The sequence below is a fragment of the Schistocerca cancellata genome, chromosome 5, assembly GCF_023864275.1.
Source record: "Schistocerca cancellata isolate TAMUIC-IGC-003103 chromosome 5, iqSchCanc2.1, whole genome shotgun sequence".
Classification (NCBI taxonomy): domain Eukaryota; kingdom Metazoa; phylum Arthropoda; class Insecta; order Orthoptera; family Acrididae; genus Schistocerca; species Schistocerca cancellata.
In genome coordinates, this window is record NC_064630.1 from 137,133,599 (window position 1) to 137,160,317 (window position 26,719).

At 38.2% G+C, this 26,719-nt stretch overlaps 1 protein-coding gene across 1 annotated transcript in view; it reads left to right on the plus strand.

Annotated features, from left to right (window-relative positions):
* LOC126188010 (F-box only protein 11) overlaps window positions 1–26,719 on the plus strand; it is a 59,376-nt gene that overhangs the window by 6,776 nt on the left and 25,881 nt on the right. The window contains 2 exon segments of the mRNA XM_049929426.1: window positions 1,969–2,540; window positions 10,610–10,854. Coding sequence (XP_049785383.1) covers window positions 1,969–2,540; window positions 10,610–10,854 — 817 coding nt within the window.

Genomic DNA, 26,719 nt, shown 5'->3' on the forward strand with positions numbered 1-26,719 from the left:
CCTCAGCATTAGTATCTTAATCTGCAAATGTAAGACTACCCTGTATTTTACAAAGGACAAATTTGAGAATAAACCTCATTTAATAATCAAATTAATTGGGTACTTTGAAATTAGTATCTGTTCTCTTATGCTGAGTGAATGTGTTTTGACATTAATTATACAGTGAAAAGTCTGACAGTGGTGAGCAGTATTACTGAAATAAACTGGAACATTGTACAGACTTAACAATATTTAATATTGTACCATAATGCCGTAATAATTTTCTGTAGAAGTTGTTGGATGCTTAATTTTCTCGTTTATTGTGATTGTGGTTATTGTAACAGGAGGTACTCAAAAGAAACTGAACTAATTTATTGATGGGTAGAGCTCTTGTATTACCACATTTTCTGCTCAGAGTACATAGAGCGAACATTCCAGAGACAGTAAACGAAGTGCTATTACTGTAGAAGGTAAGGCTAAATTTGACACAGTTCATAGTGACAAATGTTGTGTGTGATAGTCATTTTTGCACTGGCTGATTTTCATGAGCAGCTTGTGACGGTGACATTCTGCTTTTTCCTTGGAGAACAGGAACAGAAACTCTCGGAATGTTAAAAACAGCATACAAGGACAATGGTATGGGTAAAAATGAAGTGTTTGAGTGGTTTTTCCATTTCAAAAATGGTGAAATATTAGTTGATGGCAAACCTCATTCTGCTCGTCCTTCCACGGCCCGAACCCATTAAAAACTTGAAAACATTTGTGCAATCAACGAAGATCGACTATGGACTATTGAAGAAATTGTGCTGTTGGGAGGGACTTGGAGTGCAGTGCAGCAGAATTGTGACAGAAGATCTGGAAACGAAAATGATGGCTGCCAAATTCGTGCCATACTGCTGACTCCTGAACAAAAACAAGGTCATGTGGAACCATGCTGCACTTTGTAAGAAGAGTCCCAAAACGATCCAAACTTTTTTCAGAAATTATCATAGATGACAAAATTTGGATCTGCACTTATGATTCTGAATCAAAGCCAGTGTGGAAGACTTCTAGTTCACCTCACCCCAGGAATGCTCATCAGGTGTTTTCCGTGTGAGAGAACTCGTCCATTCAGTGTTTGTTCCGAAGCGTAAGACAGTTAACAAGTCTTTCTAGTTAGAAGTTTTGAAAAGATTGTGCACCAGTGTGTGGTGAAAGTGGCCTATTTTGTGGCATTTGGGTGACTGGTTTTTCCATTATGACAGTACCCCTGCTTACACAGCCCTGTGTGTATGACAGTTCTTGACCAAAAATTGTATGACCCCCCTTCCTCCTCCTCCTCCTCCTCCTCCTCCTCCTCCCCCCCCCTCTCCCCCCCCCCCTCCGCCCCCCCCATGCTGACCCAACATTGCCCTGTGTGACCTTTTTTCCATAGAATGAAAAGACATGAAAGGAAAGAGTTTCACTGATCTTGCTGAGTTGAAGAAAACAATGTCTGTAGTACATCACAAAAGATGAATGTAAGCTGCGTTTTGAAAAATGGAATAAAAGATTAGACAACTGTATTAATTCAAGTGGAGAGTATTTTGAAGGGGATTGAAGAGGATTGAAGGTTTGTGATTGAAATGTGTATAAATACATTAACAAGAAGTTTGGTTTCTTTTGGGCACCCCTTCGTATTAAGTTGAGTTGGGATAAAAAGATGATGGAAATCTTAAATGAATGGAGTTGGGAAGCTCAGTTCTGCAGACTGCAATTTATAGTTGCATTTTACGTTGTTTCTAAATTACCATTGTGTTTCTGTAGTATAAAGTAAAACAGGAAGGTATCTGCCTATATGTGAGTGACAGTTAATAAATTTATTTCTTATATATGTTGTAAATGGTTATGAATGTGCACATTCTAGGTGTAATGGCAGTCTCCACATCTTATTAGATTAATATTATTGTGACAAGTTTGATGTAACTGTATTTCAGCTTGTGTTACCACAGTTGTTTCTTGTCTTTCCAGGAAAAATTTGTACCAAAGTGTGTATGAATATGATCTTCCATTGTTCAATCCTGCCCCGTGTCGATTCGAGTTTGTTTCTTCAGAGGACTCCGAACACGCAAATCCTTGGAAAGAGAGCTTTAGACAGTTGTATAGAGGAGTGCATGTTCGCCCTGGGTACCAAGACCTTTCATTTCGAGGACGCAGCATCAATTATTTTAATACAGTTCAAGGTGCACTAGACTTTGCGGATGAGCGTAGTGTCAATTCTGGTGATGGTTGTGAAGGGTCACCTGCCATAGTATTTCTTCACACTGGTACATACCGTGGAGAGTTTTTGGTTATAGACTCTGATGTGGCTCTAATTGGAGCTGCTGCTGGTAACGTTGCAGAATCAGTGATTTTGGAAAGAGAATCTGAGTCTACTGTAATGTTTGTGGAAGGAGCAAAGCAGGCTTATGCTGGACACCTTACGATCAAATTTTCACCAGATATTACATCCACTGTTCCACATCATAAACATTATTGTTTAGAAGTTGGAGAAAATTGCAGTCCTGTTGTGGATCACTGCATCATTCGCAGTTCTTCTGTTGGTAAGTAGTGGAATATACTTTCCTCCTAAAACTTTACTTTGATACTGCACAGAATTGGTCCAGTTGTTCTACATTTATTAATGTGTTCTATTTACTTACAGAAAAGTGTCTCAAAAATTCTATAATGTTATCTTGTTGCATATTTTTTCCAGTATTGGGAAAACAGAGCTAAAATTATGTAGAGTTAAAATTGCATCTTGTATTTAACGGACATTGATATGGAAAAACAGACCAACAACATAAAATGTGAAAACCACATCAGAAAAACTGCTTAAAAGCTTAAGATACGTTTTATAAGAACTCTAAATTATATCAACTTTTAAATAAAACCATCACACATGTTGTTGCTTTTTATACAATATCGGGTTGTCCAGCATCCTGGAAAACAGGGAACACTCTGTGATTTTTTTTTTTTTCCTGGAAAACTCAGGAGAACTTAAAATTTTTGCATTTGCCTTAAAAACCCTGGAAAAGGCATGTTATCTGATTTGATTCTGGGCAGAAGCATTTCCTTGCCTTCAGATTGGCTTGATGAAGTTCTCTCTCACTGTTTGCCCTCAACTCTGTGCTGTGAGACCACCCTCCACCTGGCTTTTGGGAGCCCCCCCCCCCCCCCCCCCGGCATTTGCCCCCCCCCCTCCCCCCCATGCAGCCCCATCTAAGGTAAATCTGAAAAGATAGATTGTTCAGGTGTCCATGGTTGACACCAGTGTTCATAAGGCATTAGTGAAAGAGCCAAAAAGGCAAGCTCAAGGTCGAGGGTAATCCAGAAGGTCCCATGATTTTGGACTTCGGGACAGAGTGTAGATTTCAATAATATTACAAGCACTTCTGTTTTGCTGCAGAAGTTTTGCACTATTTGGTGGGGAGGGCAAAAGGAAATGGTGTCAGTCTGGACTCAGCAAATATTAATGGATGTATAAAAATGTGCAAAGAAAGTAGGAACAGAAGTAGGTGAAACTGAAATGTAAGGTCACTACTGGAATCCTAAGTGTCATAGCTATGAAGTAGTGTGTGGGTCTATGAAGGGCAAGATGCTGCTAGCTCATCTCGCCTTTTTTGAGACTGGCTGCGTGAGTTGAGTAGTTTCTGTCTAAATTTCAGTCAGATGCCTCCATAACTCCATTTCCCTGTATTTCCCTCTATTCTGTAGTCAGAGAATTAATGAGAGAATTTGCCAAACAAGAAGTTTGTAGAAGCAGAATAGTTGCAACCTCAGAAGCTGGACATCAGGTACAGAGCCAAGAAAATCCTAAGAAATTTTGTTCTTATGTCAAAGCAGTAGGTGGATCAAAACAAAATGTCCAGACACTCTGTGACCAAAATGGTACTGAAACAGAGGATGACAGACTAAAGGCCGAAATACTAAATGTCTTTTTCCAAAGCTGTTTCACAGAGGAAGACTGCACTGTGGTTCCTTCTCTAAATTGTCGCACAGATGACAAAATGGTAGATATCGAAATAGACAACAGAGGGATAGAAAAACAATTAAAATCGAGGGATAGAAAAACAATTAAAATCGCTCAAAAGAGGAAAGGCCGCTGGACCTGATGGGATACCAGTTCGATTTTACACAGAGTACGCGAAGGAACTTGCCCCCCTTCTTGCAGCGGTGTACTGTAGGTCTCTAGAAGAGCTTAGCGTTCCAAAGGATTGGAAAAGGGCACAGGTCATCCCCGTTTTCAAGGAGGGACGTCGAACAGATGTGCAGAACTATAGACCTATATCTCTAACATCGATCAGTTGTAGAATTTTGGAACACGTATTATGTTACAGTATAATGACTTTTCTGGAGACTAGAAATCTACTCTGTAGGAATCAGCATGGGTTTCGAAAAAGACTGTCGTGTGAAACCCAGCTCGCGCAATTCGTCCACGAGACTCAGAGGGCCATAGACACGGGTTCCCAGGTAGATGCCGTGTTTCTTCACTTCTGCAAGGCGTTCGATACAGTTCCCCACAGTCGTTTATTGAACAAAGTAAGAGCATATGGACTATCAGACCAATTGTGTGATTGGATTGAAGAGTTCCTAGATAACAGAACTCAGCATGTCATTCTCACAATATATATATATAAATGACCTTGTGGAATACATCGGAAGTTCACTGAGGCTTTTTGCGGATGATGCTGTGGTATATCGAGAGGTTGTAGCAATGAAAAATTGTACTGAAATGCAGGAGTATCTACAGCGAATTGATGCATGGTGCAGAGAATGGCAATTGAATCTCAATGTGGACAAGTGTAATGTGCTGTGAATACATAGAAAGAAAGATTCCTTATCATTTAGCTACAATACAGCAGGTCAGCAACTGGAAGCAGTTAATGCCATAAATAATCTGGGAGTGGGCATGAGGAGTGATTTAAAATGGAATGATCATATAAAGTTGATCGCCGGTAAAGCAGATGCCAGGCTGAGATTCATTGAAAGAATCCTAAGGAAATGCATTCCGAAAACAAATGAAGTAGGTTACAGTACACTTGTTCGCCCACTGCTTGAATATTGCTCACCAGTGTGGGATCCGTACCATATGGGGTTGATAGAAGAGATAGAGAAGATCCAACAGAGAGCAGCGCGCTTCGTTACAGGATCACTTAGTAATCGCGAAAGCGTTATGGAGGTGATAGATAAACTCCAGTCGAAGACTGCAGGAGAGACGCTCAGTAGCTCGGTACGGGCTTTTGTTGAAGTTTCGAGAAGTCACCGAGGAGTCAAGCAGTGTATTGCTCCCTCCTACGTATATCTCCCGAAGAGACCATGAGGATAAAATCAGAGAGATTAGAGCCCACACAGAGGCATACCGACAATCCTTTCCATGAACAATACGAGACTGGAATAGAAGGGAGAACCGATAGAGGTACTCAAGGTACCCTCCGCTTGCGGAGTATGGATGTAAATGTAGAGTAAGAAAGCTCTGGGTCAATGTGACATATCAGGAAATAATCTTTGCTTTCTGGGATGGGTGTCTTATATTTATGAAGAGCATGGTATCCAAAATTCTTGATAAATTTCCCCTATCATATTTCTTTATGAAGGGCACTCCATGTTTAGACACAGAAGTGGCAATTAACACTGACAATGAGAAAAAGTGGTTAGCAATAGCATTAATACCTCTTACTATCTTAAATTGATTTGGTGGTCATGAGGCTGATGATGCCATTGCAAGAGATTCCAAAATCTAGTAGTTAAGTCAGTAAAGAAAATGGGGATCACAATCGTATCAATAAATTGTGGATGATGGTCATTGAGTTCAAGAGTGAACATGAAAATGTGAAGAGATTTATCAAGGTTACTTGCTGTCGCTTCCGTGGCATTGCCAGCCTTGAAAGAGATTTAACTGACAGCTCCAGTGTGGTTAAAAATTTGGCTGAAGCCTTTCTTACACTGTTTGTAATGCAGTCAAGGTAACAGAGCTGTTGTAACTATCACAAAGCAGTTAATACATAGCTTTTGAAATTCATGTGATAGGTACAGTGAAACAGTAACAGACAAAAAGGCAAGTGAGAAGTCCTCAAAAGAAAATGAGAGAATGAAGAAAGTGAGTAGAGAAAAACTAACAGCACTAAGTAGTACGAAAACAGAACTTGTGGAAAGTGCTGAGAAAGAAGTTTCTCAGATTGAAGTAGTACTGCATCACTAAAAACTAACAGTTTGTGGCTTCATTTAATGTTCATGCATGTGTCTTTATCAGACTAGTCTATTGCCATTCATTCGTTAATCATTTTGCTCAAATTGTATTTGAATTTTAGTCTTAGGTCTCTATGTAGAGATTGTAAATTTTTAATGAAATACCTTTGCAGCTTAGTCTCTTTGCAAATTTTCCTGTAATTTTTTTATTCAAATTACGTTTTACACATAACTCAATTGTCAGGTTCTGGTATGTTTATTTCTTAATTGAAATGAACCATGTTCATTTGAAGGTTTTCTTTGAGTGTAGCTCCCATCATGTTCCTGTATACTGAGAAAATTTGTAGACTTTATCACAAAATCAAACAAATTTGGTTAGGTACAAAGCACAATATGACCCTGTAAAAATCAGAAATTGGCCTGGAAAACTCAGGGAAATTTTTCTATTAGAATTGCTGGACACCTGGCATATGGTCTGCTGCCTTCACCCTTTCTGTAATCTGATTCACAACTTACAACCTGTTGTGTAGCCTTTACATTTGAATGTGTTAAAATAATTAATCATTTTATATCAAACAATGGAAACTCCAAGTAGGACTATCAACAATGTAGGAAAAGACAGATTGCTACTTACCGTAAAGAAGACATAAAGTTGCAGACAGACATGATTGAAAGGGATGTCAAGGTGAAACTTTCTTAGTTTTTACTTTGCTGTCTGTCTGACGTTTTATACCATTGGCAAGTGATAAAAATTTTGAATGCTGCTTTGTGCACCCCTCCCTCCCTTTTTGTGCTAAAGACAACCTTAATGTGGTGTAACAAGTATGATTTTTTCCTTCTAGTATTCTTATTGTGTATAGCATTGTTCATGTTGAACCACAGTGGATTATTTAAAACATGATCATGGTTGAGCACCACATGTTCTTACTGCACATTTTTGAGCAATGGGGACTTTCTTTCTGAAAGATGAGTTACTCCATAACATTACTTTATATGACATTATTCAATGAAAATAAGCAAAATATGTCAACTTGCTGAGTAGTGTTTCTGCAAGATGTGCAGTGATTCCAAGTGCAGTTGTGGCTGAACTAAGCTGTTTTAGAAATTCTAAAATGTGCTTTTTCCAAAATAAATTCTCATCAACACCAAAAAAATCTGAAGTTTGCATCCTACTTTTTATTTCCTCATCATGTGTTACACATATCATTGGTGCAGTATTTCTAGATGTACAGACCTGAGTATGTTGTCTTCTTAAAATTGACAGTGAGACTGTTCACAAAAAATCAGTCAATGGCACTTGTAAGAACATTGTTTACCTTTCTTCTGTTCTGTGTATGCTTGGATCGATTAAAGTACTAGTGTCAACTGCAAAATGAACTAATTCTGCTTGTTGTATATAGATGGAAAACCATTCACACATACGAACAACAATAGTGCACCTAAGGTTGAGCCTTGGGAAACCCCCATATGTGACACTCACTTCCCAATTGACAATGCCTCCCATGATTACATTGTTTGAATTACTAAGTACAGGTTTCTGCATTCTTTTTGTTAGATATGACATCATGTGTTGGTTGACTATACCATCAATCCCATAAAACCTCAGTTTATCTAGAAGAATACTGTGAATCACAGAGTCAAGATGCCTTAGATAGTTGACAGAAGATACCAACCGATCTATTTTGTTATTTAATACTTATAAAATTTGGTGAGTGAATGTGTAAATGGTATTCTGAGTAAAGCAACACTTCTGAAGTCCAAAGTATAATTTACCGAGGGTATTAGAGTTATTCAGGTGGGGTAATGCTCTAGAATACATCAGCTCAAAAATTTTGGATAGTGTCAGTCGTGAAACACATTGATAGTCTGTGACATCTTTCCTATCACCTTTTGTAAAGAGGGTTTTGGCAGTGGCATATTTCAATTTCTCTGGAAAAATGCCTCGAGTTAGTGATTGTTATGTATTTAAGATAAGGCTGTGCTCATTATATGAGAATAATACTGCAGAGGAGCTTCCCACTTAATTAACTACTGAAATGGCAACAACTGAATTCAGTGTCATAATGATCATCTAATCAAAATGTAATATGAATTCTTTATTGGGAATTATAGCACAACAAAAGTTTGTGATTAACAGACCTTTTTTGGTCCAGCCATTACAATTTTGACTTTAGTGCAGTAGTATATACATTATAGTATACCTGTGAAACTTGAGGTTGGAGCTGTTGATTCACCTTTTACTTCTTGTGGTTTAGATAACCATAGCTCTATATTTCTGTAAAATTTCTAAATTTACCACAAGAGGATTTCAGATTAATGAAACATTTACTGAAAGTATCTACTATTGCCACTTGACTTTAGTTTGTTCATACCCATATTGCTGACAGTCATAAGAATTATGTGAATTTTCTGTGTTCGCATGTATATGACAATTGTTTTGTAGTAATTATTGATAAGTAGGTGCTACATCTGCCAGTGCCGTTTCTCAGGTCCTCAAAAATCAGTAAAAAGTAAATTGTTACTGAATTTGTTTAACCTCTATGGCAGTCTTCATTAGTTGTTTTTCATGCACTAGTTGTCTAAGAATACCAAAAGATTTTTTGTTGTAGATGTAGAAAAAAAGTTATTTAAGCTTGTTGAGCATCTCTTACATCCTGCCCTTAAGACTGTGAAACCTTTGCTATATAGTAGTAAGCTTATTGAATTACATTTGATGTATATATTTGTAAGGTGAATTTGATTATTGTGTTTTGACAATTGAATCTGGTGTTCATTAAAGTCAATTAAGGACTGGCCTGTGAGAATTTGGAGACAGAATAGTGACTAATTTAAGAATAGTAACTAACTTACATTATGTCTAGTGTCTAAGGACTCTGATGTGCAGAACTGATCATAAATGTCTGGGTGTACAATGCGGAGTACCTATAGAACAGGTTTCATGGTGCAAAGCAAACTAATTCTCACAAGAACATCTCCTTATGTTTTTCCAACTATTTGCAAGTATAGTAAATTACACTTAAACTCCATACTTATATTATCAACTTTACAAGCCTTACAGCTCACAGTCAAATTCCCCATTCTGGTCAGTTCTGTGCTTCAGTGCAATCACAAATGACTAAATAACTAAGGGTTCCTTCAAAATATCGCAAAAGTGTGAAAATAGTGTCCTTGTCCATTATTCTTTTCATCTTTTGTATTGAAAAGTAAGTCTATTCTTATTACAGTAATTTCTTCATGAATGTAAATGTTGCCTGAAATTATGATGCCTAGTTTTTGTGAAATTTCTTTATGCTGTTTTTAACTGTTACTCTGGTTGGATTTATGAAGAAATTGTCAGTGTAGTTTGAAAATATACTACAAACAAAAATGCCACTTCGTAGACAGATTTGTCTTAGTTACATACTTTCTACTCCCTATGACTAGTAACCTTCCCAAACCCCTAAATGTGTAATTACAGTGCAGTTGGAGTTTTTATTTCCACACATTTCAAAATTAACACGATTTGTATTTTTTTCCTCCAATAATCGGTAAAAAATGGTTCAGAAGCCTTATTGCTTAATTGGATCTGTTAACGAAATCTTCTTGTGGTGAATTTAGAAGCTTTACAAAAATGTAGAGCTATGGTGTTGTAGAAATAAAGTTACGGTTCCTTCTTAAAGGAACAAATTCCTCATTTTATTTTCCCTCGTTTTCAGGTAGTCCAGCATAAAGTTTAGTATTTGCTTTCAACTGCTGTTCATAGGTGGCAGAGCTCTTGTAGGAACTCCCCCCCCCTCCCCCCCTCCTCCTTGGAAATTTGTATATTCTGCTGTGGTCAGGACAGACACCATTGTCATGCCAATTCTCCATACACACAGACAGATACCACTCAGCAGTTGCCAGCTGAAGAACAATATAATATCCCTCCCACCCCCAACGCCACTGGTGTTCTATGATTATGAACAATGGTTAGGTGCATTGCAAATTCTACATATATCTCATTCGTGAAATTAGGCAAGAAATAATAAACATGCATAATAAAAACTCTTCAGTATTAAGAGAGTTTTGTGTAAAGTACAGTATTTGATATCATTAAATTTGAAATTTATGCACTCAAGAAAGAATTTCAAAATGCTGCATGCAGTTTTCTGTTAAGGACTGCAGCTGTGCCATCTAACTTCTTGTACAAATTCCTGTGAAGTTACAAGTAATTTTGTTTTAAGTTTGTTGAAATGTGTAGTCCTATCAGCGACACCGGTGTGGTTCACATTGGATTTATGAAGAAATTGTCAGGGTGGTTAGAAAATAAACTACAAACAAAAGTTATGACACTTTGTAGATATATTTGTCTTAGTTACATGTTGGACTAAGTTTTTCAAGCACCATGACTTACATTTGCACTTTCTCTTAATTTTAGGTAATTTTTTCAACTCATGTAGTGGTAATTGTGTATGCCTTCTTACAGTTGGTGCAGCTGTTTGTGTTAGTGGGGTTGGAGCAAATCCAATAATCAAACATTGTGATATCAGCGATTGTGAAAATGTTGGCCTGTATGTGACTGATTATGCCCAAGGAACATATGAAGACAACGAAATTAGTAGAAATGCTTTAGCTGGAATTTGGGTGAAGAATTTTGCAAATCCCATAATGCGAAGGAACCATATACATCATGGCAGAGATGTTGGCATCTTCACCTTTGAGAATGGACTTGTAAGTATGCTTCACAGATGATCTCTCAAACCTGCAGGAGGTAACTCCTGAAGTTTGATGTTATGGTGTGCTGTTCTGTTGCTGTGGAAACATTGTGCAGATAAGTATTAGTTGCTTCGTATCCTATGTAGTTTTTGGAAGAATTTAAATTACAGATTTAATCATGGGAATGAAGCTTCATTGTTAACTGAAAACACCTTCCCTCAGTCATAGACCTCATTCTCATGTGTTATGCTGAGATAAATTGGTTGGTCCATGACCAGTTGGCATGTGATACAATGGTAGGAGAAAAAGATGGTTTCAGTGAATTAGAATAGAGCATTCAAAATTGCTTTATTGACTTAATTTCCCATTTAAAAATTAAATGACGAGTACTGAAAAAGAGATAATCAGATACAGAAATACCTAATATCAAAGTCATTAATAAATAGTGCAGCAACAAGAATGAGGATAAAATGCCTGGTGTGCTAGGCTGTGGTGCAGAAGAATTTAAAGTTTACGTACATCATTTTGGAAAATATCATTAGATATCAGTTGTGCTTGTTTCTATGATCGGAGGAACTACTGAGTATATAGGGTGTAAACGATAATTGTTTACAACATACTGCAGTGGTTGTAAGGTGCCACTCTTCGTGTTATTTGTTGATTTGTACTTGATTATATCTGGCTGCAGTCTGGTTGGTCGGAAAAGTAGCCAGTTTTGGAAGGCGAACTGAGTCCTAAGATACACGTTGCGATTACTGAACTTATGACCGTGTGCCTACAATGCTTGCGCTATCTATTCTCTCGCACTATTGTATGAACCAGTCCCTTCCAAAATATTTTAATAATAATGGAGAGGTTGCAACATGAGAATATTTTGTATGACACAGTTAATTTGTTTCACTTTAATTTCAAGTTCTCATTTAGCTTGAGCTTGTATGAGTTTACAATTGCCGATTCCTTACCTTATGGTGGTCTTTTAATTATGTAACAACTCTGATGATATGAAATTAGTCATTTACTTCAGAATTATTGCTTTAACTATGATCACTTTTCTCACATACGTAAGTGACCTACTTGCGTTATGGTTATGGCATGGCTGACTAACTCCTTTGCACCAAATGATTTTTAGGTGCCCACCTGTCCATTCTAAACTACAGGGCATCCCTGTCAGCAATGCCACTGCGCTGTAGCGAAGAAGCATGAGGGTAGATTCAGTCTGTCAAGTACAGGATCTCAATATATGTGCTTTTGCGTCCCTCAACTAATCATTTCCAAAATCTGCATGAAACAACACTTTTGGAGAAAGAAAAACATTAACTACTAAAAAGAAAATACTCTGATAACTGAAAGTGGCAGTGGTGCCCTCATAGCTCAGAAACATACATATATATTTTTTCCTTCCCTTCCAGAATTTATACTTCATACATACCTTGTCTATCCATCCCCATTGTTTTTCACTTTTACAAAGATATGTTCAGTTTCACTTTGTATTTTGTATAGTATTATTCAGACTCGAATAACTCAAATTGAAGATTGCAGTGAAGCTTCGTTTCAGTCCATTTCAAAATTCCTGAAATATAAAAGTCCATGCTGAAAGAAAAATACATAGAAACACATTTCTAAAAATTCTTCACACCACATTTTGTTATTCACTTGAACCAAATACTCCACATCAGTTTAGTATATAATAAAATAGGTGTTTGTCTGACAACAAATCTCAAAATCAGTAAACTTTACCAAATTATTCAATTCATAAACATGTCCCCCCCCCTCCCAAAGTGCCCCTTCCTATGCCCTAAAGCTACCATTGCTTATTTTAATGCTTTTGGAATCTGATAAACATGAATGACACAATTAACAAGACATAAATTGAAAATGTCAACTTGCTGAGAAAGAATACCACAAAGAAGAAGAAAAATTAAATCGTGGAACACTGCTGTACTTTACACTGTGCAGGTGAATGTGCAGGGAGACACTGATACAGCACCTTACACTGTTGGGTTGCAACATGTAACAGCACATCAAGCTGCGTGAGCCTCAGCTTCTAGCAATTTTTCTGAGGCCACTCGTATCTGCCGTGGCACCCAATGAGGGTCGCAAGTGCTGGGCTTGCTCTTTCTATCTTTAATTCCCTGTGATTTAACGCAAGATTGTAAATAAGTGGCTGCATTTCTGAATATGTTCCAAGTGACCTGTTTTAGCGCAAGCTGCTAAACTACATATACTGTTAATTTCTAAACATTGTCTATTACGAGAGTCACAATAAACATCCATAAAGTTACATAGTCAAATACGAGGATTGTCCACAAATTAGGTTCCGTTTTGTTATAAAAAACAAATGTGTGCAGATACAGAAAAAATATTTATTGTACAAAAATCTACACTTCCTGCGATAGAAATCCCATTTATTTTGTTGATGATTTCTTCCCATGTAAGCTCAATTTGCTCCTTCCTCACTGTTTGATAATGTACCACTTTGGTTATTATGTGCTGAAGTTTCTTCCTCTACTCTATCTTCACAAGCCGCTAATTGGTATATTCAGAAAAATCTTGTATTACTGTCATTTTGTCATTATGTTTTATTATTTTTTCTCCTTTTATCCATCATAAAACCTCACTTCATTCCTCCCACAATCTTTCTCTGCATTTTGCTCCGTCGATCAATCGGAGCCTATAATGACTTCCTCATGCAAAATAGGCCCATCTACAGTGTCCATTGAATATGATTCTCCTTCTGTTTCAACTTGCAACATTACCTGTCAGTTAACTGTTTGCCCCATTCTCCTATAGCTCCTTTTATTTTGAACCCACTGATGTGTAAACTCGGTATTTCATACATTTACCCTTGGACAGTTCTGAAAAGGCTGTATATTTCCCATTTTCTCCATCTTGGCAAGTTCTGTGCCAATTCTTGGCCTCCATCCTTTGTATCTACCTTTGCACTCTTCTTCCTCTCGTCCACTTGGCCCCCTCTCTTCGTGCTACATGAAAGCATACCCACTGCGTCCTTGGTCCCTTATGTTCATTTTTTTTGTTTTCTCCACTCTTGTTCGTTGCGGATCCCATGCTGCGATGTTGCATTAGTGAAGTTCTCTTTACACTTCCGGCTACCTACCCTTGTGTTCTAATTGTGCAAATATAATCCTGGCTTGTTCCACAGAGTCAATTGTTCCTATTAAGTGGCGATGTACTTTGCATAGTAATCTTTGTACCGCTTATCACACCACATTTCTCTCATTATAGGGTGTGTCAAGAAATTGATTTCTCTCCAATTCCTTTTCTAAGAACTTACTGTAAGTTACAACCATTCTTCTACTATATGGATGATTACATATAGAAATTAGAGTACCTCCTGATTGCCCAGTGACCAATATTTATTTAGGAACTTTTTTCTTTCGAATTATGCATACTTGAAACTTTCTTATTACCATGTGTCCCAGTTACGTGCTTTGTCATCCATTTGATTGGACACGAGAAATTTTTGCTTCCTGTGAGATGGAATTTACTGAATTTGTAACTCGTTGTAAATTCCACTCTTGGCCTCTATTGCCTTTTGGCCACTTGCTGACTTCGCTTCACTGTAAAATTTGCTATTGACTACCTTTTCAATCTGTTATTCAGTGGTTTACTGTACTTCATGTACTCCTGCTAACACTTGTTTAGCGGCTTCTACATTCTGTTAGATCTCCTTATGCTTTTACTAGTTTCTTCTTGCCTTCTTTTTTTTTATGATCTCATGCTGCTGTCTCTGATCTTCCTTTATTTTCTTAATTGCTGTTTCTTGTTCCCCAGTTGTGTTTTTTATTTCTTCATTTAATTTCTTTTACTCTTTGTTCCTTTCTTTAGTCTCTCATCCATGCTTTCCTTCCACATTTTAAAAATTCTATGACATTATGTCTCTAATTTTTATGAATTTTTTGTATTGATGATGACTCGATTACTTCGACATATTGTATACAATATTCCTTTTGTTTCCTCTGCGTCTTTTCTGACACTTACATTAATTGTTTAAAATCGATGCCAGTTCCTGCTCTTATTTTTATCATTCCTGCGAACAACTCATACCCACTAGCTTTTTGTTATTGATATGCAAAAACTGATTGCATTTACAATTCAATCTAAACTTATTACTTATAAGCACAGAAGTTTTGCAGCATGGCCAGACAAGCCACCTCCATCACACTTTAAGAATGTACGTAGTCACTATGGATTGCTATGGGTGTGTGTGTTGTTCTAACCTTCTTGAAAAATCCAGTTAAATTGGCCAAAAACAGGTTTTGATCATGGATCTTCTGCCATCACAGGGTGTATATGATCCAGGAAAAACCCAAATTTTTTCATCCGGGAAAAACCTGGGAATTTTTCGGAATTCCGGGAATTTTTGATGGTTTTAGCTTTCAGGTAAATTTTTGTAATTTTGACTGCAGAAATGATTCTCTAGCAAAGAATGTTATTGTATCCTGCTACCGGAGAATGATACTGCAGCAGTAAAATATAAATGAGAGGGAAAAACATAAAACTTAGTGGCAAAGGAAATGTGCAATTTAAGACAACAAAACACCGTGCACGCACAAGCGTCTGCAGATAGCAAAAATATGTCAAAGGCCATAGGGCGCAGACTGCAATTCTTCGTTACAATAAACTCCTTGATATGAGCATGACGTCACAACTGTTCACATTTGGTTTGTTTGACCAGTTGCCAGCGGTCTGTTGCGCATGCGCATTTGTCTCGCGTATAAGCAGTACCTTCTCTCGCTTCCCACTACTTGAAGTTTGGCTGTTGGCTGCACAGAACACCAATATAGGTTAGCTGTATCGGTAGTAGCAGCGAGCAGCCGGATGCCAACGAGAAAAATTTTTCTCGCGCGCCCTGGGTGCCAGATTCGCGCTTGCACAGAGTTGTCCGAGTTGTAGTGGGGACGGGGTTAGTTTCCACGTGACCTGTGTTTACGTTAAGTGATTTCGCTGCTTCTCTTCGTGTACAGCTCCCACGTCAAATAAAAACAAAACGGATTTCTGTGACCAGGAGCTATCAAGTGAATTAAAACACATTCACATAATTACGGAGGGCAAAAATATATTATTAATTTCAGTTTTCTAATTTTATTTTATTTCCAAGTTAGTGGCAGTCAAGCATTAATCGCCTTGCAGAAGAATGAAGTCATTTTTGCAAGTTTGCTAAAGAAATTCCGCTGAGGCAATCATTTTATTTGAAATGAAGTGTTTCATTCTACAGTATTGGCTAGTTCCAACTGTTCGCTGAATTTCAAGTGCACGTTATCATCTTCTGCCATATACGGCATTATGCCATAATAAAAAACCAAACGTGAGATCGTAGAGTACTGGTACTCCAAGAAAATTTAAATCCCAAAAACCACACTGAAAAGCTTAATATCAGATGGGACCTACTTCATTGTGAATCTGGAAAAAGCCAATTTGCACTTCAAGCCGAATTATGCATTTTAGTATGGTTTACGAAATTTAGATGCTCTTTGGAGTATCCTGTGATGCCCTGTTTCTTTTATGGTTTAATGTAAGCTCTCTTAGTGCTTTATACATACGAACATGCGAGCTTCCTACATCACTGCAGTTGCACACGCACAATAATGTGTTTTCTGGCGCTCTCTGGCAACTGGTAAATCGAACCTATTTCTAACAGTATTGGTTAGAAAATCGTTACTTTCAAAGTAAATTTCTTTTTACACAAGATGAATTACGTTACGTGTGAGAAAGTGGGATGGATATCTAAATCACAGAGCGTTCGAAACTGAACAGTTTGAGGACCAGCCACTTACAAGAATTTCGAGCCGAGGCATTTATGTCATAATTTTAAATTTACTGGCACATTTGTGTGATGTATCGTAAAGTATAACACACGCAAAAAAGATCAATATTACATGTGAAAGCTTAGCTTCTATTGAAGCGTGTTAATCTTAGAGACCAATATTATATGTGAAAGCCCAGCTTTTCTTGTATATATACGGTTCTCTGTACATTAATGTAAACCGTTAACCTTTCCTATTGTGTGTTCGCGCTATGTAACCAGTAATCTTGCTATTGGCTGACTGTAATACGTGTGCCATGCTCAGAATAGCTGCTGTCATCGGCTGGCGAGATCTCATGGCTTGAGATATTACTCGCTTACAAAAGGACATCGCAACCTCGGTTGCAACGCTCCGGAAACTAATGCGCTGTGTTTAGTGCAATTCGAATTTATACTTTCGTAATACGAAAATATGCTGCGTATATGTTGCTGCAAATCAAAGGTCTTTCCAAAACTTCTCTCTCTTTTTATATATATCAAAACTTTCCTGCTCCGTCCGTCTCCCCCCCTCACCCCCCGGGAAGTTCTACGCTGTTATATAAAACATTAACCATTCAAAGGATTAATAAGTTTCACAGTTCCGAGGGAAAATCTACGGAAAACCAACTGTCACTTAGCACAGAAAAAGCGTATTTTCGCCCGGGAAAAAGCATATTTTTTAAACGGGATATCTGGGAGAAATCCGGGATTTTTTTTCCTTGTCTCCGTATACACCCTGCATCATGATAGCAGGTCTTTCAAGGCAATCAGAACAAAAAGCGTTTCATGAGTATTACAGATTCCTGATATTTGAGCATCCATTTAGCAGCCCGTGTTTGATCTTGAATAAGATTTTGCTGTCCACAAAATTAGAAGCAGCTATTCAGCCCCCCCCCCCCCCCCCCCCAAACAAATTTGATCATATCAAAAAATATCCATTGTACTAGGTTTTTCTAAGTTTGCTCAGAATATGGCCTGTAGCGAATTCTGCACAGTTACCAATTGCTTGCCATAGTCAGTATGGTCTCCAATATTCTTCCACTCATACATTTCAGACATCTATGCTGACTTGAGTATCATACAAAAGAGACTGCACTGAGGTGAAGACTGCACTTTCTGAAAACCTTCAAAATATGTACAAGTGCTTCATAAAATTGGCTATGCAACCTATTCTAAAGAGAGAAACAACTACAATACTTTCCACATCCGCAAGAAGAAGACAAACTACCAGCTTGTTGATGCTGCTCTCCATACTGTTCTACCCTGTGGAAGTCACTTTATCACTGCATAATTTCAGCAGCCTACATCCATTTGCACATAGCTACTGTATTCAGACTGGGGTTGGTCATCCTCTACACACACACACACACACACACACACACACACACACACCACTTCCTCCCCCCCACGCGCGCACGCACACGCGCGTGCGCTCACACACACACACACACACACACACACACACACACACACACACGTTTTCCGTCTTTTTACCAAACTGATAATGCCTTGATGATTTAGGATGTGACTCATCAACCAATCTTTACTTTGTCAGTTGTATCATACATTTCTCGTATCCACAGTTTGATTGAGTTCGTCCATCTTAGTTTTTGTATGTACACATCCAACTTTCCACAGTCTTCTATCGTGCCCCATTTCCAAAGCCTCTCTTCGTGTCCAAACTGTTTATTGTTCATATTCCAGTTCCGTACAAGGCTACATTCAAGACCTCCAGATAAAAAATTCAAATTTACCTTTGATAACAAATTTCCTTTTCATGGAAATATTTACCTTGCTATTGCCAATCTGCATTTTATATTCTCTAGGTCCATCAGTAACAGTTATTTTACTGCCTAAACAGCAAAACTCATCTACCACTATTGTTGCCTCACTTCTTGACATTATTCACAAAGTGCTGCCTGATTTAATTCAACTTCACTCCATTACCCTTATTTCAATTGGGTTGATGATCATTGTATAACTTCTTTTCAAGATGGTATGTATATTCCATGTTAGAAGCCAAATACAGGGAAGATCAGTTTGAAATGCAGAGAAATATGAGAACATGCAAGACTATATGACCCTATAGCTTGTTTCAGAAGATAGACCAAAGAAAGGCAAATTAAAAGTTACAGCATTTATAGATTTTGGAGGAAGCTTTTGACAATGTTGAATGGAATACGCTCTTTGAAATCCAGAAGGTAGCAGGACAAAACATAGTTTAATGAGTCTCTGGGAACCCAAATATTTTTACCTTAAATAGGCGTTATCCTTAAATGAGTGTTTTGCCAGAATACACGGATGGAGTGACTCATACTCATAATTCAAGCATGTTTAGGTGGTATAAATGCCATTTAATTGCAGATTTACCAACATCCTGTACTACAAATATAAATGCAGTAAATGTACAATCATCACACAGTTCACAGAACACATTCTTTTTTCATAATCAGTTAGTCTTGTTTCTTCTGTGTTTCAGCATATTTTAGTGAAAGAAATAGGCAATTCAATTTGTTGACATAAGTTAGAATTGATTCAACTACTCCAGAAGAGGAAAAAGAAATTCCTGACAGTAGGAATTCTTTGCAAAGTAACAATGAAACTTGATGTAACACCCTGCTTTTTTTCTTCTTATTCATTATTGTCATCACCAGCTCATACTTAACACTCCTTCATAAGCATTTCACTTGCATAAATCTCGAGTATAGCAGTCGAGATGTCATCATTATCAACAAACACTGTCAAGGGATGTCGTATTTTCAGAAATACTAGTTTCGCTGCTCCAATTTTCTTCTGGGTCAATTTTGTCTTCAATAGCACCTGATACACTGCAGCTCACCTCTGTTGATGAATTTAAAACACTGTGTTATTACAGAATTCCAGGCAACAACAAACATTTGCATAGCCTTTACAACACAGTCTGATCACTTCCTTCCCTGATCGCTTCCTTCCTTCCTTCCTCTCAGAGAATGAGATAAACTTCTACACAACTGCTGCTCTTTAACAGAGCGTATTATGCCCAGGTCCAGAGGCTGCAGACAACTTGTGCTGTTAGGGAGAAGGAAAACAACATTTACATTCCTCAGAAATGGTGTTGCCTTGGGATGTATAAGGTATAGATAAATAATAAGTACAATTTTCATTCCTGCTGCACTCCTCCTGGCATCTAAATGCCTGAAAGTTGTAAAGATTACTGACATCTCCAGGGACTGCTTTTGTTCTCAGAAGCACCAAATATAATATAACCCTTTTTTTAAGTTTCTGGAATTAATTTTCCCGACGTTTACTACATTTTTTATCGCTCCTGTCACATGTTCTATGTCCACTATGTTAATTCGCATCCTATTTTCTGTCAACATATGTATAGTTTCCCACAATTTACGCTTTCAGAAAAAAAATCGCTATGAAAAAACTGACGTAAAATGACACTGGCCGTCAAGTAGTGTTTACAAACATTAGGTGGTTTAAGTTTCTTGACAGTAGGGTGCTCTGTTTGGGGATTTGAATTGGTAAACATGTAAAAGTTGGAACTATTAGCACGGATCTCCTGCCACTGCCAAGCTCTACTGTGCATGCGCAGTTTCGTGATTGTTGTGATTGTCAGGATACCTTTGTTGAACCATATTCACTGTGTTTCGTCATTACACCACTTGCAGTGCTAGTTGACACCTTCATTAATTTTGCATTGCTCAAATGTTTTTGGCTTAAACAAAGTGCCAATTATGTATTTTTTGATGCTGAGCAAAACCTGTTTTGAGAATGCAGACTCGTTGTCAGGTGCAGTATTTATGTATGTATTTGTTTGTGATGTTACACAAACAGTGTGAGTGATAGCTTTTGTGTGTGTGTGTGTGTGTGTGTGTGTGTGTGTGTGTGTGTGTGTGTGTTTATCACTGCTTCTTGAATTTTAGAGAGTAAAGTCCAGTCAGTATGGTCAAAAATCTTCTCTAAATTTTTAAATGCTGTAAAAAGGTTTGCCTTTATTTGACCAGTCTTTTAATATAAGTTATAGTGCCAGTATTGCCTTGTGGACCCAATAATTTGTGTCAGTATATAGCTACCCTTACTTTTTAAACTGATGGTGTGTCAACATATGCCTTCTATGGAAATTGAATAACTACAGTTGTCTCAAAGACTGTGGGCTATTTCGCCTGTCTTGTATTTGTTGCATGCCAGGTGGAATATTTTTTCATGGCTGACTCTGCCAGGGATCTCAATAATTTTTGGGAAGGCCATTCACTCCAGGGACCTTGATTCCACCAAGGTCTTTCAGTGCTTTGCCAAATTCTTCTCATGGTATGATATCTCGTGTCACAATTTCATTTGCTTCCTTTTCTCTTTCAATAATATTTCCCCCAAATTTGTATCCCTTATGTGGATCCTCTCTTCCACCTTTCAGATTTACCTTCTTTGCTAGTACTGGCTTGCCATCTGAACATTTAATATTCCCCTCGCTGCTTCTCTTTTCTCCAAAAGTCTTTAAAATTCCTGTGGTTTACGTCTCTCCCCCCTCTCCCCCCTCTCCCCCCTCTCCCCCCTCTCCCCCCTCTCCCCCCTCTCCCCCCCTCTCCCCCCTCTCCCCCCTCTCCCCCCCTCTCCCCCCTCTCCCCCCTCTCCCCCCTCTCCCCCCTCTCCCCCCTCTCCCCCCTCTCCCCCCTCTCCCCCCTTGTCATGCATCTTCTACAGCCTCACATTTATTGTTGAACCATACCTGGTTAGCCATTTTGACTTAGTTTTATTTTTTAGATGTCTGATATTTCATTTCACCTGCTTCATTTGGTGCATTTTATATATTTTTTTTTTTTTTTGTCAATTAAATTCAGAAATTATTTTTTTTTTTTTTTTTTTTTTTAATCCAAGGATTTGTACTAGGTCTTGTCCTTTTGCCTATCTGATCCTCTGCTGCCTTCACTATTTCACCTTGGAAAGCTACCCATTCGGCTTCGATTGTATTTCCTGTTTTAATCCATCATTGCCTAATGTTCATCTTGAAACTGTCGGCCACCTCTGGATTTTTCAGTTTATACATGCCCTATGTTTCTGCAATTTCTTCTGTTTTAGTCCCTTCCTTACCTGAGAAATAATTATTCAAACCGTTTACTTAGTGGTCTTACTTGACACTAAGAAGAAAATATGATTAACAATGCCGAACAGAATGTGCACTTGATATAAGAAATTTTGCGACTTAAGCTACTATTCTCAAATTTTTGAAGAGTGCTTAAAGATCTGTCATCATTTAAAACTTAACTTTTAGCGCCATTTGTGTGCAAATGCTTACATTGATAGTGGAAAGTTATCATTCAATATAAATAATTTACGAGAGAAGGTAACAACTCTCTAAATAATACAGGCATTGGGTTGTTGACAGGCACGTAAACAGGACTAAAAACTTCACTAGCTTTCATCCGAAAGCCTTCTCTTGTTTATGTGCCTGTCAGTGACTCAGCATTACTATTGTTTAGTGAGTTGTTAACTTAGTTCTTAAAGTATTACAATGCGTATATTTTATGATCAAAACTTGTCCTATTTCTATGCACTTTTAAGTTACTTTATTCCCAGTGTGAAAATGAAAATTGTCTCACAACAGCCAGCCAATTTTTTGTGACTGATAACCATAGGTTGTACATTGCATGTGTTTGCTGAAAGTGTTTTTATGTCTGGTTTAATGTAGAAACTCATTTTGTACAAATTAATTCTTTATTGGCAGTCATTATGTTATCTTATTGGTACCGTTATATTGAGAAACCGGCAGCTCTATTTAAATTCCATAACAACTTAATGTGAACATAACATGGAGCAAATGTGAGGATACTATAAGTAGGTGCCGGAAAATTTTGCATTTTGCGATAAATGTTAAAAAGTTGTGAATTCTGCCTCAAAATGCAAAAACACAATATTGCATAATAGACACAATTTTATAGCAAATTGTATCCAGATGAACTATTTCATCAGGGATAGTTTGAAACAGCTTTATTTTCTGCATATAAATATTGAAAATGCAACCAATTTTCAGCTAGGGGTATCATAAATCATCTGGCAAAACCCATTTTGGAAAGATAATGTGCATAAGAACCTGTTTGCAAAATAAAAGGTGCACAAATGCAATGACATATCAATGTGCTTGATCTGGTGCCATGGCAGTTGTTGGTGGTTGAATGCCGTATTTAGGACACGTCACATAATGCAACATAGTACTCAGCTGTGGGGCCTAGCATTTTATAAGAAGAAACTTTTACATTTTTTTGTTAGCGTAAGTTCAAAAGCTGTTATAATGCAGACACTTTGATTCGGCAAATTAGGTGGCCAATATCTGGACCAGTGATTGCATCAAATACCCCTAGAGATCGGACCTGAATTAAATCATTAAATCATTAACAGTATCTGCCAACATCAACAAGCAATTGTACGATAACTTTTCCTGAATACATTGTGTTGTGCATCACTCATCTTCTTCTTCTTCTTCTTCTTCTTTTTTTTTTTTTTTTTTTTTTTTTTTTTTTTTTTTTTTTTAATTAAGCAACTAACACTGCTCCATCACAGATTCATAGTACAGCCATTATAACACCAGAAGAGATCAGTGATCCCTGTGTCAGTGCGACTTTTGTAGAATACGGGCGTAGCCTGCTGCCCTTTGAGAGGGAGATGGGGCTTGTTTCCTCACACCACTCCCCTTCCCTCTGGCAGTCAAAATTGTTGTTTGTTTACACTTCTGGTCATCTGTCACTATGCAAGTATAGTGTTGTCCCTCTGCATCTCAGGAATTGGAAAACAAAATTTGTCACACTTTTTGAGTGCGCCGAAATTCTGTCTCCGACGTCAAAATAGTTACTTTTGGTACTATGTCTACACTAAGTGCCTTTCAATTCTATCTGTAGCATTGTCAAGCAAGAGTAGCACAACTATAAGAGTGTGTGTGTGTGTGTGTGTGTGTGTGTGTGTGTTGGGAGGAGGGGGGGGGGGTTCACTATTTGTTAATGAGACAACAGCTTCTTCTAAGTGTTATCTATAGCCGAATTGCGTTCTTTTGAAAGTTGTTCAATTCTTTGCTTTCTGCAGCACGCACTCTGTTTTGTTCCTCTGGATTCGAAAGAGCGGCAGTTGTTTCCTGTAGATCTCCAGTATACGTCTCCTTTCTTATTTCTGTCACAGGTCGTTATATTTTCAAAGCCACAGCTAATCATTTGATGACTTTTGACAAAGGTATAAGAGGCCCGCAGTTATCCCTTTCTTCCTCAAAATAACATAGCACATCATATACAAGCTGACAGGTTCGGCTCTTTAAGGTGATGCACCAACCTACGTTCCTGTGGCTTAAAGAAGAAGCCATACTTCCACATAAGTATGAAATTAATACTACCGCACTTCACACCATACTGTTAACATCAAACTGTATCAAATGAGGAGTATGCGACAAATGCCTTGCGGCCGCCAGTGTGTGTAGCACTATGCGCAACCTTGAGTCTTAAGGGAGGTAACATAGCACCATCACCGTAACTCTTATGTTTACTTAACCATAGCTTCGATTGGTGCTAGTGTCCTCTCTACACAATGTGCTCCATGTGCACGAAATGTCAGGGACGTTCTTTCTGTGTCCTTATTGCACATACGGTTTATCATTGATTATGTTGAAATGAACTAAACTGCTCTGGCTTCTTCACTTCATGATTTTATTTGTTGAATTAAACACAGCTATTTACAGAAAAAAGGGAAATGTTTACAAGGAAACATTCCACATAGGAAAAATATACCTAAAAACAAAGGTGATGTGACTTACCAAATGAAAGTGCTGGCAGGTCGACAGACACACAAACGAACACAAACATACACACAAAATTCAAGCTTTCGCAACAAACTGTCGCAACAAACTGTTGCAACAAACTGCCTGATGAGGCAACAGTTTGTTGCGAAAGCTTGAATTTTGTGTGTATGTTTGTGTTCGTTTGTGTGTCTGTCGACCTGCCAGCACTTTCGTTTGGTAAGTCACATCATCTTTGTTTTTAGATATATATATATATATATATATATATATATATATATATATATATATATATATATATGGTTATAATAGAAGGAAACATTCCATGAAGGAAAAATATACCTAAAAACAAAGATGATGTGACTTACCAAATGAAAGTGCTGGCAGGTCGACAGACACACAAACGAACACAAACATACACACAAAATTCAAGCTTTCGCAACAAACTGTTGCCTCATCAGGAAAGAGGGAAGGAGAGGGAAAGACGAAAGGATGTGGGTTTTAAGGGAGAGGGTAAGGAGTCATTCCAGTCCCGGGAGCGGAAAGACTTACCTTATGGGGAAAAAGGACGGGTATACACTCGCGCACACACACACATATCCATCCACACATATACAGACACAAGCAGACATATTTAAAGACAAAGAGTTTGGGCAGAGATGTCAGTCGAGGCAGAAGTGCAGAGGCAAAGATGTTGTTGAATGACAGGTGAGGTATGAGTGGCGGCAACTTGAAATTAGCGGAGATTGAGGCCTGGTGGATAACGGGAAGAGAGGATATATTGAAGAGCAAGTTCCCATCTCCGGAGTTCGGATAGGTTGGTGTTAGTAGGAAGTATCCAGATAACCCGGATGGTGTAACACTGCGCCAAGATGTGCTGGTCGTGCACCAAGGCATGTTTAGCCACAGGGTGATCCTCATTACCAACAAACACTGTCTGCCTGTGTCCATTCATGCGAATGGACAGTTTGTTGCTGGTCATTCCCACATAGAATGCGTCACAATGTAGGCAGACAGTGTTTGTTGGTAATGAGGATCGCCTTGGTGCACGGCCAGCACATCTTGGCACAGTGTTACACTGTCCGGGTTATCTGGATACTTCCCACTAACACCAACCTATCCGAACTCTGGAGATGGGAACTTCCTCTTCAATATATCCTCTCTTCCCGTTATCCACCAGGCCTCAATCTCCGCTAATTTCAAGTTGCCGCCACTCATACCTCACCTGTCATTCAACAACATCTTTGCCTCTGCACTTCTGCCTCGACTGACATCTCTGCCCAAACTCTTTGTCTTTAAATATGTCTGCTTGTGTCTGTTAATGTGTGGATGGATATGTGTGTGTGTGCGAGTGTATACCCGTCCTTTTTCCCCATAAGGTAAGTCTTTCCACTCCCGGGACTGGAATGACTCCTTACCCTCTCCCTTAAAACCCACATCCTTTCGTCTTTCCCTCTCCTTCCCTCTTTCCTGATGAGGCAACAGTTTGTTGCGAAAGCTTGAATTTTGTGTGTATGTTTGTGTTCGTTTGTGTGTCTGTCGACCTGCCAGCACTTTCATTTGGTGTGTGTGTGTATATATATATATATATATATATATATATATATATATATATATATATATATAAGGAAACATTCCACGTGGGAAAAAATATATCTAAAAACAAAGATGATTTGACTTACCAAACGAAAGCGCTGGCACGTCGATAGACACACCAACATACACACAAAATTCTAGCTTTCGCAACCAACGGTTGCCTCGTCAGGAAAGAGGGAAGGAGAGGGAAAGACAAAAGGATTTGGGTTTTAAGGGAGAGGGTAAGGAGTCATTCCAATCCCTGGAGCGGAAAGACTTACCTTAGGGGGAAAAAAGGACAGGTATACACTCGCGCGCACACACACACACATATCCATCCGCATATACACAGACACAAGCAGACATGTCTTTAAATATGTCTGCTTGTGTCTGTATATGTGTGGATGGATATGTGTGTGTGTGCGAGTGTATACCTGTCCTTTTTTCCCCCTAAGGTAAGTCTTTCTGCTCCCGGGATTGGAATGACTCCTTACCCTCTCCCTTAAAACCCAAATCCTTTTGTCTTTCCCTCTCCTTCCCTCTTTCCTGACGAGGCAACCGTTGGTTGCGAAAGCTAGAATTTTGTGTGTATGTTTGTGTGTCTATCGACCTGCCAGCACTTTTGTTCGGTAAGGCTCATCATCTTTCTTTTTAGATATATTTTTCCCATATATATATAGAGGGAAACATTCAACGTGGGAAAAATATATCTAAAAAGAAAGATGATGAAACTTACCAAACAAAAG